The sequence below is a fragment of the Lonchura striata genome, chromosome 4 (genome assembly GCF_050655825.1).
Source record: "Lonchura striata isolate lonStrDom1 chromosome 4, ASM5065582v1, whole genome shotgun sequence".
Taxonomy (NCBI): Eukaryota; Metazoa; Chordata; class Aves; order Passeriformes; family Estrildidae; genus Lonchura; species Lonchura striata.
The window spans coordinates 31,853,317-31,870,822 of record NC_140706.1 but is presented as its reverse complement, the minus strand read 5'-3'; the positions used below and the strand labels follow the sequence as shown (position 1 = coordinate 31,870,822).

Genomic DNA, 17,506 nt, shown 5'->3' with positions numbered 1-17,506 from the left:
GCATCAGAAAATTTTCCAATTTATTCCCAGCTTTCTAGCACAGTGATTTATGAAATTACCCTCAAAAACAATCTTTTACTATCTATTTCTTTGCATTGCCATTCTTAATTCCCTTTTTGTGTTCAGATTACCCAAGAGTATAGCACAGGAAATAAGTCCAACATTTTTTATTACTGTGGGTTTAGAATATTGCTTTCAGTTACTAATTTTCTGAAATATCTTTAAGGTAGATAGCAAAATGGAAACATAATGGAATCACAAAACAATTACATACAAAGATCTATATAACATCATGAAACAACAGAAAAACTGTATTTCTACCTGAAAATTGATAATCAAACTTGCTATCAGCTCTACCCATCTAAATACAATCATAGTGCAATACAGAACAGGGAGACTGAGACTCCCAACTAGAACTACTTTATTTGTGAGATTTTACCTTATTAAGAAATGCAGAAAAGAAAATTTGGCTTTTATCAAGAACAACCATAGGCCTATGCAGTTCTGATGAACATTTAATGGAGACTGATGGGTGGGGGAAAATTATTTGCACTTTTTTTCCCCTATGTGTACAAAAAAATCTGCAAGCAATAACTCGGAATAAGATAAGCTCCTATTTTCCGACTAGTTACTTTCCACCATTAATAATTCTGCCCAATTTAAACTTCAAAATGCCCAAACTAATTAAGCTATGTTCTGCTTGCCGATATAGAGGCACTTGGGAGTAATATACACATTAATCAGGAACATTAGCTGCTAGACCATATGAATTCTACTCATTACTCTACCTTTATTATTGTTATTTAGAACTAGTTTTCAGTTTTGAGAAAAAAATTCTTCTCCCCAACAGAGATTCATCTCTGAGAATACCTACTTCTGAGCAATACTACCCATTTGTTTTAGGGATGAGATGAATCCATTGGTAATCACTGGTTATTAAATAGCTTCTTGCTAACAGGGAACAAATAAGGACATAGGACATCATAATTTCAATTGCCTAGCAACAATTCTTCTGACATCATGTTTTGACAACTGGTTGGAATTGTTTCTAGTATGAAAGAATGACTGAAGCACAAGTACTGACAGAGATGAGAAAAAGCTCTACCCTTCTTGATGACTAGCGATGCTTTTCTTAAAATCAGAAAAATTTCCATACAAGTAAAATCTCAGTTTTTACTTAATAGGCAAGTTAAACCATGTGTTCAATACATTCTAAATCCTTATGCACTAGAAGCTGTGTCTGGCAAGGTACAAAGTGAAGAAACACAATACGTGCAGTTTTAGTTGTGCCAGTCTTACTTCAACACAGCAAACCTGGCTTGGAATGTACTAGAGCTAAACTGTAAGAGGCTTTCCTCACCTGAGATCAGTAGATTTCTTGACTCAAGCCTTTTTTTATTCCACAGATTTTAGTACTGAAAACTCTGGGCCATGAAAACAAATGCAAAAGCACCATGTAGACCTTAAAGTATGCCTATCAGATCATCAAGGGCATTCTCATCCCATATAATGAAGGTGTACAATGAATACAAGGAAAGAGATTGCAAATTTTCTTAGCCTTCATTATTAAGATTTTTAAAGTCTATTAGCCAGAAACAACCCCTCGAGTTTTAGTAAAGATTATCTGCTATTTTTCTTTTTAAAATACCTTTACTCAACCAATAGTATTATAGAAGGCAGACACCTAGCTCAGAAAATAATTTCAAATGCTTTTGTTTAATTATCAAAAAGGTACTAGAAGTTTAAGTATATGAATACCATTTATAATGCAATGAAATTTTGCATTGTCTTTCAGTTTTGGAGGTTGATAATCCAGCCTTTCAACAGAAAGGTTGATGTTTTAATTTAGATATTAAATTGTGCCATAGTCCAGTACACCTTAAAATACATGTGCAGTTTTATTGTCCAATTTATTAATATTTCAAATATTTTTAAGATTTGCCCTGTGTATCTTACTTCTAGGTAGATGCAAACCAATGCATGCTTCTTTTCTCTACCGCAGAATCAGTACTATTACATAGAGAAGAATTCAAAGAATTAGATCAATACCACTTAAACAGCAACCAGTATTAAAAATACACGTGGCATATGAAAACTCCACTCTCTATGTGTATTAGAGCACAGCTGTTCTCAACAACTGGCAGATGTTGTATTTCTATAAAGATATAAAAAGGTTTATAAAAAAATCACCTTTCAGAAGCTGATTCAGGTCCATGGCATCATGCAATACTTTTCGACTATATCTGCGATCAAACTCGGAATCTAATGAAAAAAATACAGATATAAGATTGAATTTCCCAGCCCTATAGGTTTTGCACATTTAGTGTCGTACTTAAATTCTCCAAATTACCATATAATTCTTGGTTCACATTTTCCTGTCTCTTTACTTTTAGTTTCTTATCATTTGATGCTACAAATTCAAAAGACTGGATAGGACTGATGTCTGGAGTTGACAGAGGTGTTACATCAGTCACTGTGTCTTCAGACTCCTCCAGGTCATCACCAAGCTGTGGTTTTCCTTCTGCTAATTTCATTGCTGACTTGAATTTTTGTTTCGGAGACAGAAGAGCATTTCTACAAGCATTCCTTTCTGGGGAAGAACGCGATAAATCTGATAAACAGCTATCAGAATCTGTGTCAGAACCATCTGTATCTGAGCTTGAGGATGATGATGAGGAAGATGAGGAGGAGGAAGAAGAAGAGGAGGAGCTGACAGTATATTTTTTGCTAGCCTTTTTTATGTTGTTTGGTTGCTTAGCTGACTTCGGTCTAACCTGTTTTTTGCCATCATCACTACTATCTTCTTCATCTGTATAGTAATCTTCTTCACCTTCTTTAACTATTTTAGGAATTCCAGCAGGGGCAATCTCCTCTGTTGCTGCAGGTGTTATTCCAGATGTACCTGCATTCTCTGCAACTGGAGAAACTGTCAAAGAGGAAGCATCTTCAAAAGGTTCTTTGCTATTTTCTAGGGACTGATCCCTTTGCAAATCTATCTTCTTTTCTTCAGTTTTCTCCTCACAACATTTTTTATCCTTTGAATTAGAAACCAGATCAGTGTCTGCAATAGCTGCCTTTGTATTTTCTTTCTCTATATATTCACCATTTTCTTCAGCTTTCTTTTTCTCTTCCTCAAAGTCACTGTCAAAGAAGGCATGATCCACTTCACCATCTGATACGTCTTCAAAACGATCCATAATGAAATATGAAGTGCCACCTGCAAGCATCAGAAAACATTTCCAAATATTTGTGTAAAAACAGATCCAAATACACTTTCAGTATAATAGTTTTGCTCTTCACTCTTTTAGCTCTAGGCATTTATAATTCTGCAATTAATTACATGAAGTTGCTAGAGACAATTCCATAGTGAGCCCAGTAAAAAAATTTAGTGCCACCTTATTGCACACAGCTCATATGTTAGACCAGAAAACTTTACTTAAGCCAACCCATCACAATTTCAAAACTACTACTTCTAAGCAAATTTGTCAAACACTATTAGGGGCTAAAAAATCTTAACCATTACAAACAAGCAATTAACATGTGTTATTTTTTCCCTTTAAGGTAGAGCCATTTGAAGCTAAAGCCACTTAGGAGTCATCATTACTTGGAATTTTATATTGCAAACCTTATTTATATACAGTGGTCACCTAGTCACCATCTTGGTTGACATAGCCATACACACTGCAGACTTTCAGTACTTAAAATTAGGAGAAATTTCAATTTACATTCAAAAAGCCATAGCTCCATGGTTACATTGTACCAGGACCCACATGTCAGTGTTCATGTTTTAGTGTGGACAAGGAGCCTGCTTTTCATGGCAGTCTCCTGTAACTCACACTCCAGAGCACAGGAAGGAAACTTAATTCAAACAAACAAAATTATCCAGTATCAAAGACTACCAGTCCCATCTAGCCAGAGGCCCTTTTCTCCTACTCTTTACAACAGATGTCACTGTTGAAACAATTTAGTAAGCTACAATCCATAAATATGTAACAAAACCAAACACAAAGACAGTGGAAGCAACTATACAAGGCCAGAGAACCAGAATATTTTACAAAACAGATGGTCTCACTTAAACCACATATAGTTTGTTGCTATGGCAAACAAAGGTAGAAAAAAGGAATTTCCAGGTAAGGTTCTAGTTAAACATGACTTAAAAATACAGAATTTTTAAAGGTCACTCAGATATTTTGCCACTTCTCAAATAACACTAGTTAAGAGGAATTGAAAACATGCTCCTCAAATCACAACATAAAACCAGAAATTCTGGAATCTCCTATGGTTTTAAGAATCACAAAGCCAAAGAACTGAAAGGAGTCTTATTCTGGTTAGCTATTGTATAAAGCTGAAAACACTATTGCGCAACAGAAGCAGAGATCAATTTTGAAGACCTCAAAGATAACTCTCTAAAGCACCTAAGGAGTGCTTTAAAAAAACAAAAAACAAAGGAGTAAAACACTTTTGGAAATGCAGATATCCAGCAAGTTAAAGTCTTGAACAGGAACAGGCACTAGCCATCATGAAACACCACCCTGCTGCTTACAGAATACTTCATCTGCCTCTTCATCCTGGCAGGGTGGTCCATTAGAGACAACCCTCAGGATGACTGCCTTGTTGGCCATGTCTCTGGTTCTCACTCACAGGCACTCAGCCTTATAATCACTATCTTTGAGTGCTACACAGCTGAAATACTCCCTAATGTAGAGGGTCACCCCACCACCTCTCCTTCTTTGCATGCCCCTTCTGAGGAGCTTATAACCATCCACTGCAGCAATCCAGTCATGACAATTACCCCACCACGTTTCTGTGATGGTGCCTATGTCATGCTTTCTCCACAGCACCATGGCTTCTGCCTCCTCCTGGTTTTTACACGTCTTGTGTGCACTGGTGAGATGCATTACTGCTGTGCTATTGGTTCCACCCGTCATGTCACTTCTTGTGATACCTGGCTTCAGGCAGCTTGTATAGCCTGCAACATGCAACTATCATGTGATTTCTGAAAGTTTTTCTTGAGCAGCTTCCCAAAAAGATAATACATTTTAATATATAAAAACATACGCAACAGAAAAATAAAAAACAATTAGAAGAGTCACACATTATTTAAATTTAATTTTCTACATCATGTAATCTAAACCAGAAGGGAACAAAACCTGTTAAGTATAGACCATGAATTATTTATTTAGCAAGTACATCTTGAGCAAAGCCAATTCTATTAAGAAAATTAATATAGGAAGTAGAGTTTAAAAATAAAATCGTTTCTTCTCCATGATGAAAGGCTTATATTACTTTAGGAACTAGCATCTCTCCAGCTCATAACTAGAAATATTAGACTGATTGGTAAGAGCAGGCATGTAGTGTATTTCACTTGTCTCAAACACAGATTTGAAATAACGTTATCACTGTTGTATACATAAGAGCATAAGGGGCCAAGGCAAAAAAGGTTTGCAGGTGGGTGCAGATGAACTAGGATAGTTCAATATAGCTGAAAACTTCAGTATAGCTTAAAATAAAATGTTTTGTTGAGGTGTAATCACATCCATGTAATTTTAGTTCATGTAATGCTATGCCCACAAAGGAGACTGAACTAACAGTATCAGCTATAATGTGTAGTCACACCACGGCTTCTCAGATGACTCTTCTGCACACAGTCTCTGACATGAGGATGGGATTTAACTCAAGACAAAAGGGCAGTATAGAGCTGGCAAAAGGTGATAAAAGACAGCAACAAGCCTGTACATTCCTTTCCATTAATGCCAGCCAGAGAGCAGCACACATCTTCCCACTCTACATGATTCAGGAACAGCTCACCTGCCAGTGGGCTATTTCTAGGAAGACTGAGACATCACTGCTTTGCAGACAGTGACCACCAATACAGGAGAGAATATTTAGCAGAAACAGCAGTCATTCCACTGACAAATGCATATTCCACTCCTTTGGTACAAGTCCTTAACAATTTTAGCCTTCATCTTAATGGGAAACCAACATGCCATGTCTCTCACTGTCAGTCATTCACAAACTTAAGAATAATTAATTGTGTCATTTACAATAAAAACACACAAGAGGAAATAAATAAAGATATTGTATTCTTAGATCCTATTTCACTCTTGCATTGAGAGTGTCTGCAACAGAGCTGGAATTTGCCAAGACAATGCAATACAGAAGAGATAACTTGGATGATAAAGCATGCCTAAATCAATATTGATTCTGCTTACAATTTCACAGACATTTATATATAACACAGAGTATAATTTTACTTCTGTGAGAAATACAGTATTCTGCTATGTTGCCTGTTTTTAGAACACAGAGTCAACAAGTGACACTCTGAAATTCCAAAAAAGCTGTAATTACAGTCAAATACTTACCATTAACTGCTAATTTTAGTGGCCGCTGTATTTATTTACCAAAAAACGACATGCTTTTTGTGGCTTTCTGCCATGAAACCCTCTAACACAAGCATGATCAACTCCAAAGAGCAGGCTGGCCATTAATTATTTGCCAGATCTTTTTTTACTGTAATATTTCTTCTCCCCATGTAATTCTCTACCTCTCACCCCATTTTTCTTGCAATAGTAACAATCACTCAATACCACAGCCAAGTGCACCCTTTTGTCTTTGTCTCTTTCTCAATGCAGCTCTTCCTAGTTTAGGAAGAACTACTTTATACCACTTTATAATCCCTTCAAACTTGACCCATTTAAGATCAGAAAGCAGTGGCCAAGCAGCCAAGCTGAACATGCAGTCTGGCTGTCAGGGCTTTAGAGACCCACACTTTCTCATCAGAGGGTTGACACACAGAGTCTGACTACCTACTGAGAGCACATACACAGTCTCCCCAGCAAGAACAAAGACCACACAGCACCTGCACATATCAACCACTGCCTGCTGCTGCACTACCCAAAGATCAAGCAGCATTTTGACATCTTCCTCCATGTCAAAAAACAGATCAAGACCCTAATCACACTAAGCATATTGTTTTTTCCCTGCCAGCTGCAAATCTGCCAACTACAGTACCACCTGAAATATTTTTGTAGGCAAGGCCTAAGACCAGGCCATTACGCATAACTGCAATTTGAAGTATCTTCTACAAAGGTAGTATGGTACATAAAACGTCATGAAATGAGGATGCAGACATAGATGTGGGTTTGTCTTTCAACATATCCTACCTTTTGAAAACATTTTTCAATGTCAAAAACAAATACTTATGAAGTACATTAAATACCCAGGGAAAGATTTGAGGTGTTTTAAACTTGATTAAACATTGAAGTTATCCACTAAATCTTTCACTTTTTAAAATGCACACCATCTGAAACTTGTGCATCCAAGAGTACTGAAGTAAATCATAGAAGAAAAAAAATTCAACATTCAGGTACAATGAATATTGTACAGTGATCAACTTTCTTTTCTTTTAAGCATTCTACTTTCATAATCAAGGAAGAGGATGATTTATATGGAGAGGACAATTGGGGTTTTTTCCTGATCTTGTAACATAAAAATTCCTAGAATGCAGATAACCATGCTCCAAGGAAAGATGTTTTTTCCCTATCTGGTAAAATACAGATTCTTAGCATGTAGGACACCACACTCTGAGTTTGCATGCTATGTGTCCTCTGAAAGGTCTAAATGCTTTCATAACATCGTAAGAGTCTGGTATTTAATAGAAGAGGAAAACAAGACCTTTACACATCCTAGGAGCTGAATAAGAAATGTCTGATGTTACTGTGTGCATCCTGTACATGACCACAAAGGCCATAATACAGCACAGCTATAGTGCACTCAAGGTGAGTCAATAGTATGTTTAGAGCAACAAAAGAGACACCATATTAGGATGTATTAAAAAACATGTAAAGTATCAGAAGCAATAGAATATTGTATTTAGTTCCATCACGGCACCTTCTGTTTTAGGGTTAAAAGTGTTTTAGGTTGAAAGTGTTTTAAATAAAAGACTTATACTACCAATGGTACATGTTCTTTATGGCACTCCAAAATCTTCTAATTCTACATTCTCATTATTTCCCCTCTGGGGTTCCTGCCCCCCTAAACCTGCTGACTGCCAAGTTGTCTTCTGTATGGTGAACTTGGGAGAAGTTGAAAATACTAAAGGAGCCACACCTGGCTCCTTCTCCCTCCCTTCCTCATTTTTGACTGAAGCTTAAAAAAAAGCCCAGCAAACAAACAAAAAAAGACAAATTTGAAAACATCTAGAAGAGAGCAGTAAAAATGTTAGATGAGAAAAGTTCTACTTTTGGGGGTTTGTTAGTTCAAAAGAGGGGAAACATGAGAAAACATAAGTCTTAAAACCTGTGTGACAAGCCACAGATATTCAGCCCTATTTACCTCGTCTTAAATTAAAGCTTTCGTATTAGTTAGTAAGTACAAGAAAGCATACAAAGGAAGAGATAAAGCTCTTAGGAAACTACTTCCCTTAAGTGAAACGCCCAATGAATTAAACAACCCATCTCTTTAGCAGACATTCTGATTTTCCAAGCTCAGAGAACAATAACTGCTACAGCTCTTCTGCATCCTTAGTTCTCTCTGCTGGCCATAACAGAAGAATTTTCCCCTGTATGCTCTAGGATACAGTTTATTAACTCCCAAAAGTATGCCACATTAGCCCTCAGAACAGGTAGGCTCACTGGAGATGCTTCAAAGTACTCTTGAGTCTTCGAGAAAGAGTTGCAACAGAAAGTCCTGAGTCTCACAGCTATTTCAAGTAAGAACTCAGATCGGCCAATGTACACTAGAAAATCCTGGAACACAGTCAACTGCCATCATGGTTAGAGCAAATGAAGCACATGACCACCAAAGAGCCCCACACAGCTGCTGGGCAAAGGCTTTCAAGTTAATGTACAAGGCATGGAGGAGAGAGAACAGGCAGAAATGGGGTGAGGGGGGGAAGAAAGAGGGCGAAAAAAAAGTATTTCCTCTCGAGCCAAAAATAAGCCATTCCCCTACTGTGAAAAGCTGCAATACATTATGCTGAAACACATATCTGTAGCTCCAAGACTTCACTCATAGAAACACATTAAGTATTTGTTCTTCAGGCTCTCCAGCAAAGAGCCTCTTGTGACCTTGTGACCTCATCACATTGTGACCTCTTGAGCAGAAAGACTGGGTCAGAGAATACTGAAGTTAAATGATGGGAGTAATGATGGTCATCAGGTCTGTCTGAACACACCATGGCTACTCACTCATTGCTGAGAATCCCAAGAAAATTACTTGCAAACCCTCTAAACCCAGGAAGAAAAGAAGTAGCTTACAATCACAATCAAAAACAAAGGCAAGAAATAACAAATGGATTGATACAAGTAGCAGCAGCTTCTGGAAGGCCTTCTACTTCTAGAAGCATAAGTGACACCACCCACTCTGAAGTCTCATGGGGCTGCTGCCATACAATTTCTTACTACCTGGAAGAGTCCCAACTTCAGCCACCTCAAAGACTCAAAGGCAGCAAGCTGCTAGAGGAAAAACCAGTCACTGGTATTGATCTTTCCCAAAAGTGACCCTGAGCCTGTATCTTTTGATAATATAGAACAGGTACAAAAAGTCCAGAAAAGGACAGACTCTACTGCCTGGTATTGATGGTGAAGAGCAAAGTAAAGGTCCAGCTTTTTTTCCCCACCCCTTCTATATTGGTACATATCTATGAAGAGTATTTCTGTCTGATATCAAGATTTAAATTTGGAGGCAACATGTATTCAACCAGGCTATCCACGACTGAAGGGGAAGAGTCTGGTGCAGGAATTCAAAACTGCATGCAAGAAAAAGGAAAACAACTGCTCTTACTAAAGCAAATCTTCAGCATATCTGCCACATAAAAGAAAAGCTGGAGTTACATTTGCCAATCCTGAAACAGATGGCAGGACCATAAAGAAATCAAATACACCACAAACTACTGATGGAGATAAATCACAGCATATTTCTGAATATTAGGCCATCTCTACCAAGTGGCACAACACGTGAACTATCTCCCACAACAAAAATGCCCATTGAACTACCCGTGTTTTCATGCTTCTAACATTACAAGTTTAGTGTGCTTAGCGACCTACTTAGACAAATAGGCGTGTCATTAGCAGTTCCTTTAACTGTTTGCATAGATGTGCTTCAACACACATCAAATAGACCTGAGTTTCTGGAAGAATTTCCTTCATAAGGCCCTCCATCACAAGATGGGCTTATTATCACTGTTTAAAACACGCACAACTTTACAGATGTAACAGTTACATTCGCCACAACCACTGAAAATAAGATGCAATTTTTAATTTTCAGTGAATATATTTCTATACAAGAGGAACAAGCACTGCCTGGTACAGATGAGCAGGAGAAAGCACAGAAATTCAGTCACTAAATCAGTATGGAAAGAGCAGCTTCAAAAAATATCACTTAGGAAGAGTCTAAATATATTTCTGTTTCCTCAGAATGTAAGAGGCAAATACGGTAAAAACCTCTTGAGATAATCTCTTGCATTATATTTTTGTGACTTGTTCCTTTCTTCAGAGGAGAAAATATCAAGTATGGAAAAGCAGGTAAGATGTTGAAACAGAGGACTCTATTAAAGTTAACATAACATGTGTTTCCTGGAGTTCCAGTGCTTATTATTACAATGAAACACCTCAAGAATCACAAATACTCATTACTGAATTGTGACTTAAACATCAGTTAAAATTGTTGGATGGAAAAAATAACTTAGCCAAGGAACATTACTATCACTAGTCTTGGTCAAACCAGGAAACCATCAGGAAGCAAAGAATGAAACAGCTTTAAGAAAAAGCTCTGGTACAAGCAGTAAGAGTCTTTCTCCCGTGAATTTAGGGAGTACCTAAGCTCACCTAGGATCCAGTTAACTTTTGGAATCTTACATCTAAGCTTCAGATGTAATATTACGTCATCTGAAAGGGCAGACCTTAAAAAGCTTGCAGATGATCCTGTCACCAATGCCACAGATGACCACATGCTACCCCATCCTACAAAATTTGTACTTTTACAAAGTAAAAGTACCTGGGTTAAGCCTTTCAACTAGGCAGCTGCATTCAAAGTGTCAATGGGCTCAGCAGTCCTGATGGCCCTCTGAGCCCATGTAAGTCTTATGAAGAAACATAGGGCCTTCTGAATGCCCTTCTGAAAACAGGCAAGCTCAAAACCAAAACAAAAATCCCAGTAGGTCTTAAGAGCTTTAAGCTCCAAGAAAAGGAATAGAATGTCTCCAAATTTTTAAAAGTCCCTTTCTCTGGTTTCTATCCCAAACCATTAAAGTATTATCTAGGTTTAGAAAACCAAAAGAACAACATATGCACTACAGGAAAAAAAAAAAAAAAAAACCAAAGCATGAAGAAGTGTTGGAAGAGATTGAAGCATTCCAGAAGCAGAGCCCAAAGCTCTGACATCTATATTTTTAAATGCCAATTATTTCACAAACCCATTCTTAAGCTTACTTATTTTTTTAGCAACAACAATTTAATCTTAGTCTTCAAATAACTCCACTGAAGATTTTAACTTTGTGGAACTTCATTCTCTCTCAACTGACAATTCCAAAAAGGAGAGATTAACTATTTTTTCAAAGAAGCAAAAATGTGTACAATGCATTCTATTCACTATATTGAGCACCTCACTACAGCAAAAGCAGGGATACAAAAGAAATTTAGCACTGCTATTTCTATTACATTCTTTCCATCCCAATTTTTCTCCTGTTTAATGAATGCTGCATAGAAATGTTAACCACCCAATTAAAAAACATGTACACGTCCAAATGCAAACACTAGATTTTTTTATTATATACTAGGAATATAAAAGTACAAGTATTTCCATACTATAATTTAACCAGTTTTCAAAAAACTGTTTGGAAAAGAAAAACTTCCACCAGGCATAAAGATTGTGACTTTAAATTAAGTTGTGCCATATGCCATGCTGAACTACATTTTAAAATGCTGTGTAAACTCCAGAAAAAAAACCCCAATGTTTGACAAAGACAACATATATTGCATTTTGTTGTAGCATCTCATTGAGGCTCTGTCAAATTAATTCAGTTCTCTGCTACAGGAGCCCAGGTTTCAGAACTACCTTATTTGTGACTTCCAACCTAATCCAGAGGGGCTAAGAGATTTGGTGGCTAGTTATTTTTCCAAACTACAGCCCCACTTTGGGAGCCATTACTGCAGAACACAGCCCTGGCTGGGTACAGGGAGTTCTGAGGAAAATGTGGAAACGTGACTCTTGCGATGATTAACACGCTCGAGGAAAGCTGTTTGCAATAATCATTCCAATTTACTTAATTCCCACCAATTAAGCCCAACCAAAACACCCCTCTGAACTCTATCTGGGCATCACTACAACGTGTCTCGCAAGGTCCGGTAACTTTAAGGATAGCACACACGACCCGGTAACTCTCCCAGAGCCAACAACTACGGCGACAGCGAGGGCCGGTGTCTCAGAACGGAGTCTCCCACCTCTTTTCCAATCTCCCCGAGGAGCAAGGCGGGCAGGACGGCACTGCTGTGGGGCGGAGCACGCGTCTCAGGGCAGCACGACCAAACTCCGGCAGCTCAACCCCAGCCCTGCAAAGGCAACGCGCTCGGGGGACACCTACGCGCGCGGCGCTCAGGCAGGGGCGCGAGTAAGAGGACAGCTAATTAAAACAAAATTATTTTTTAAAATTATATAATGGTTAAAAATAACGCATATGTACACACATGAACAAAGTATGTCTCCCACCTTGTTTCGGGAAAAAATTACCGCAGACGGGGGAGGAACATGCCCGTCGTTCCCAACCGCCCCCAACCGCCCTCCCGGCACCTTCCGTGGCGAGAAGGCGCCGCAGGCCCACCACCGGCCGGCACCCCGGGAACAAGCAGCAGCAGCGGCCGCCGGCGAGTCCCCCCTGGCCGCTTTCTCCCGGCTTTGTTGTGGCAACCGCGCAGGCAGCCGGGCAGATACTCACAGGCACGGGAGGAGAAGCGAGCAGCGCGGCGGGAGGCGGGAGCCGCGCAGCGCCCGGGCCGCTCCCTCGCCGCCGCCCCGCTCCTGCGCAGCCCCGGCCCGCCCCGCGCGCCGCGGGCGGAGAGGCGGCGCCTCAGCGGGGCGGGAGCCGCGACCGCCCGCGGGAGCGGCCCCTCAGCGCGGGCCTCCCCGGAATCGCAGAAACCACAGGCTGGGCGAGACCGCTGGACCTCTGACCGAACACCACCGCGTCAACCGCACCACGGCACTAAGTGCCACGTCCAGTCTTTCTGAAATACCTCCAGCGACCGTGGATCCACCATTTCCCTGAGAGGCCTGTTCCTATGTCTGATCACCCTTTATATGAAGAAATTCCTCCTTATGTCCAACTTAAGCATCCCCTGGCACAGTTTAAGACTGTGTCCTTTAATCCTGTCACTGTTTGCCAGGGAGTAGAGACCCATCCCCACGTGGCTACAGTCTCCTTTCAGGTAGCTCTAGAGAGACATAAGGTCTCCTCAGAACCTCCTCTTTTCCAGGCTAAACACTCCCAACTCCCTCAGCTCTTCCTCTTAAGACCAGCGCTCCAGACCTTTCACCAGCTTCATTTCCCTTCTCTGAACTTGCTCCAGTGCTTCAATGTCCTACCCGAATTGAGAGGTCCAGAACTGGACATGGTTCTCAGGTAGTGGCCTTACCAGTGCCAAGCACCGGGGAAGAATTCCTTTCCTAGTCCTGCTAGCCAGCAGTCCCCTCCTGCCCTTATTTGCTTTGTGGGAATGGGGCAGAGAGCTGGGACTCTTACTAAGTCCATGAAGCCCCAAGACAAGGTGACTGTGCCCCAAGGTGGGGTGATGGTCCCCAGGTTACGGTGATGTTGCTCCAGGCTGAGGTGATCTGTGTGCTCAGGTCATTGTGCCTCAAGTTGAGGCAGTGGGGTTCTGGGTTGAGACAATGCTATGCTGGGTGAAAGCAATGGGCCCCCAAGGTGATAATTTAAGTCATGTTCTCCAGACTGAGACACAGTGGGGCCCCAAGCTGAAGAAATAATGCCCCTAGTTGAGGTGATTTTGATCATGAACTTCCAGGGTGAGGGGACAGAATCACAGGTTGAGATTATGGTGCCCCAGGTTAAGGCAATGAGGCTTCATGCTGAGGTGATAGTTTTCCATGCTGGGGTAACAGTGCTCCATATCAAGTTGATGGTGCCCCAGACTGTGGTGGTGGTGCCTTGGGCTGGGGTGGTGGCAGTCCTGGTTGATGTTCTGGCAGCCCAATAAAGATTGGAGGGGGACCTAGGCTGAGTGAATGGTGCTCCAGGCTGAGATGATTGTGAGCCACCTTAAGGTGCTGGTGCCCCATATTAAGACAACAGGACCAGAGGTCCATGTGATGCACCCCTATATTATAGTGCCAGGGCTGCAGCACTGGGTGATGTATCCCAAGGAAGTGGAAAGGGGCAAATTATCTGGAGGACTTCTAGGGAAGCCTCATCCAAATATTTAAGGTTGGATCTGGACCCTTCCTCAAGCTACCTTAAATTTCAGTAAAAACTGAAACTTCAGGCAGTTTCATTACTCCTGGTACTGAATAGGTTGAGTGGTGATTACTACTGGTGATCTGCCCCTGAGAAGAGGTAGTTTCCTGTGTAAGGATGGGAAAGCTTACAGCTCTTTCAAAGACATCAGTTGTAATATCATAGCTTAATAATAGCAATGTTACTTTTTAACAATGGAGGAAATAATTATGTGAAAAGAGAGACTTCCAGACTACTGATCCACATATTCAAAATACGAAATTCTGCTTTACTTTGGCCCCATTGCGCATCAGGAAAGAGATTTAATGACATGATCACATTTTTGCTGATCATATTGAATTTTGAATTAAATCAGGGCTGTGCAGCCAAATCAACTATTGTGTATATTGTCCTATTTCACTTGGCACACACACATAGGCACATATGTATGGATGTATGTGTGCATACACACACACACACACAAACACACACACAAACACATTTTTTCAAGTACATGTAGCAAGTGTGTCAGAACACTACAAGAAAAGAAAGAAATCTCTTGAATAATACAACTGAACATGTTGGAGTTAACCATAGTCAAATCCTACTCATGCTCCACAGTGTTTAATGAAGGTTCTGCAAATTACATTGATTCGATTTTTATACTTGTCATGTATTTTCCTCTTATTTTTCTGGCACCTCTCTCAGTTCACTGTTGAAATGTTGAATAATGACAGATGCTGATAAAATCAGTGGAAACTAAGACGTGCTACAAAATGCTGAGCCTTTACTGACCTCGCCATGTGAGGTCTTAGGTTCCTTACACTGGACACTGAATGGGTGTTTTTGTCATTTTTTCCTGTGTGTCAAGTTCCTGACTGCAAATATGAAAAATACAACACCACTGTCTTAAAAGTTGTAGCAAAAATTAAAATTGGCTAATATTAGTGCAACTTACATATTTTGTACATTTAAGATAGTGAGAAGTATAACATCCAATTTCCATTTCTCTTGCTCTAGGATTCCTATGATTGCTTCTAACAGTTATCCAGGTTTTCCTGGTTTATCACCAGGTTTACAAGTTCACAAGCAGTTCTGGGTTTTGTGCTCTGAACCTTAGAAATTTCTATAAACTCCTAGTATGACTGTAAGTCAATGCAGCACCACAGTGGTTATAAAAAAAATGTAATTAATTCAAAGTTGTAAGTATGCTAAAAATATAAACTACATAAGCACTATACAGACCTATTTTTTGCCTATAATTCAATTTTTTTTGTTTTAATTGAGAAATGGTAACTTTTTTTAGTCCTTTTATAGCAATGGGATCTGAGCTAGAAAGGCTGACAAAACAGAAATCAAATGTGAAAAAGCCTACAGGAAAAGTATTCATTTTAATATTGCCTAAACATTTGAAAGTGAAAATTAATTTCAAGTTTGCAGTACTGTGAAGGTGCAAGCTGAACAATTGTCACTAAAGGCAGCTGCAAAACTGTTCAAATCAGTGAGGTTTTTTTCTAGGATATGTTACAAAGATAAATGATAATTCTAGCTCAAAGGAAAATAGTGAAGATGCTGAATCCTTCCCCAAATCAGACACAATTTATCTTTTAAAAGAAGTAATTTCTTATCTCTGTAGGAAAGATATCTGCTGTAACGCTTTGATAAGGTAGAATTTGAATCTCTTTTCTCATAAACTAGTTCTATGACTGAGTTACAGAATAGTTACAGAAAGAGCCTGTAGTAATCCCCAGTTCAGAAAACTGACCTCTTTGAAGTCCTTTTGTGTTGCACAGAAAAGTAATTTTTAAAGTACAAAAGGGGAAGTTCACATAACACTGAGGTAAACTTGAAAATTGCTAATAACTTCAGTAGAGCTAGGCTATAATCTAAAATATTAGGAATTGTACCTCAGGTTGAAAAGTCATAGAAACTTACTAAGAGCTAAAAGAAAAAGAATCAAATTTCTTCTAGCTCTATGGATACACACTTGATTTGGACATATCTAATTCAGGGTATGATGTGTAAATCCTAGCTAAAATAGGTGGGATTACTCATTCTGACAAAAAGTGGCTTTGTGCATAAGTGCTGCAGGACTAAATTGTTACTGCAAATAGGTTTGGTTTTTTTATATTCCTCTCCACTTCTGAGAATTAATACCGTCAGAAAATACTTTCTATTTGCACAGGCCTATCAACATAGCATGCTCTGCTTCAGGTTAATTTAAAAATTCAATTCCCTTAAGTAGTTTTGACAGTGGCCCAGGCAGTTTCCTGAAGCATTTACAGTAGGTCTCTGTCTGGTTTCTTGTATGAATCTTAATAAAGATCCCAGAGTAGATTTTGAACTCAGTCCAAAGTTCTGTATATTCTGAAATCTTTGATGAGTAAAGTGTGTGCTGGAAGATAGATATTTGTTTTCTATTTTCTACCTGATGAGAAAAAAATAACTTCATAAGAAACCTTCTGGCATGTTGGGCCCTATCCAAAAGCTTTCAGACTCTGCAAGAATCTCTGCTGGTTTTAATGGTCTTATGTATTGAAGAAACCCTAGTCGCAAAGCCCGTCAGTGAATCATCAGGATGTTTAACCACACAGTAATTCACATGGGAAAGGACTGCCATTGCAATAGTATTTTCACTCTTATGATATGATGATTTTTACCTTAAATCACATTAGACATCTTACTTAAAGAATCAATTTTGGATACTATGTGAATGGTCTGAAATTAGCATTTAAAAAGATTTTGTGCAATTTAATATCCACTAAACAGAACAAACTGTAATAGAATGATATATTTTATCTTAATAAGGAGTAGGTTACTGTAAGGACTTTGGATCAGATTAAGGATCAGTGTCTCCTTTGATAAGTGACCAACAAGGGCCCTAAAGTCACTTCATAACCACTTTTTGTGATTTGGAGAGGAAATACATTGTTATGCAAACCTCTAATACACACAGTCAGGTATATATGGACACCAGCCCATCAGACACTGTGAGTTATGTTAGAAACAGCTTAGAAAATATTGTGATGGAGTAAAACATTTGCTGTAACTCAGAATCCT

At 39.3% G+C, this 17,506-nt stretch overlaps 1 protein-coding gene across 4 annotated transcripts in view; it reads right to left on the bottom strand.

Annotated features, from left to right (window-relative positions):
- Positions 1-13,016, bottom strand: part of CFAP97 (cilia and flagella associated protein 97) — a 28,337-nt gene extending 15,321 nt beyond the window's left edge. The window contains exons 1-4 of one of the 4 annotated variants that reach the window (XM_085578708.1): positions 12,706-13,016; positions 12,441-12,619; positions 2,351-3,217; positions 2,191-2,262 (exon numbers count right to left, since the gene is read on the bottom strand). In XM_085578708.1, coding sequence (XP_085434834.1) covers positions 2,191-2,262; positions 2,351-3,197 — 919 coding nt within the window. In that variant the 5' untranslated portion in view covers positions 3,198-3,217; positions 12,441-12,619; positions 12,706-13,016. The remainder of the gene's footprint in view (positions 1-2,190; positions 2,263-2,350; positions 3,218-12,440; positions 12,620-12,705) is intronic. The other 3 variants (XM_021542171.3, XM_085578709.1, XM_021542094.3) reach the window with 3 other exon arrangements.
- Positions 13,017-17,506: the final 4,490 nt, after the last annotated feature.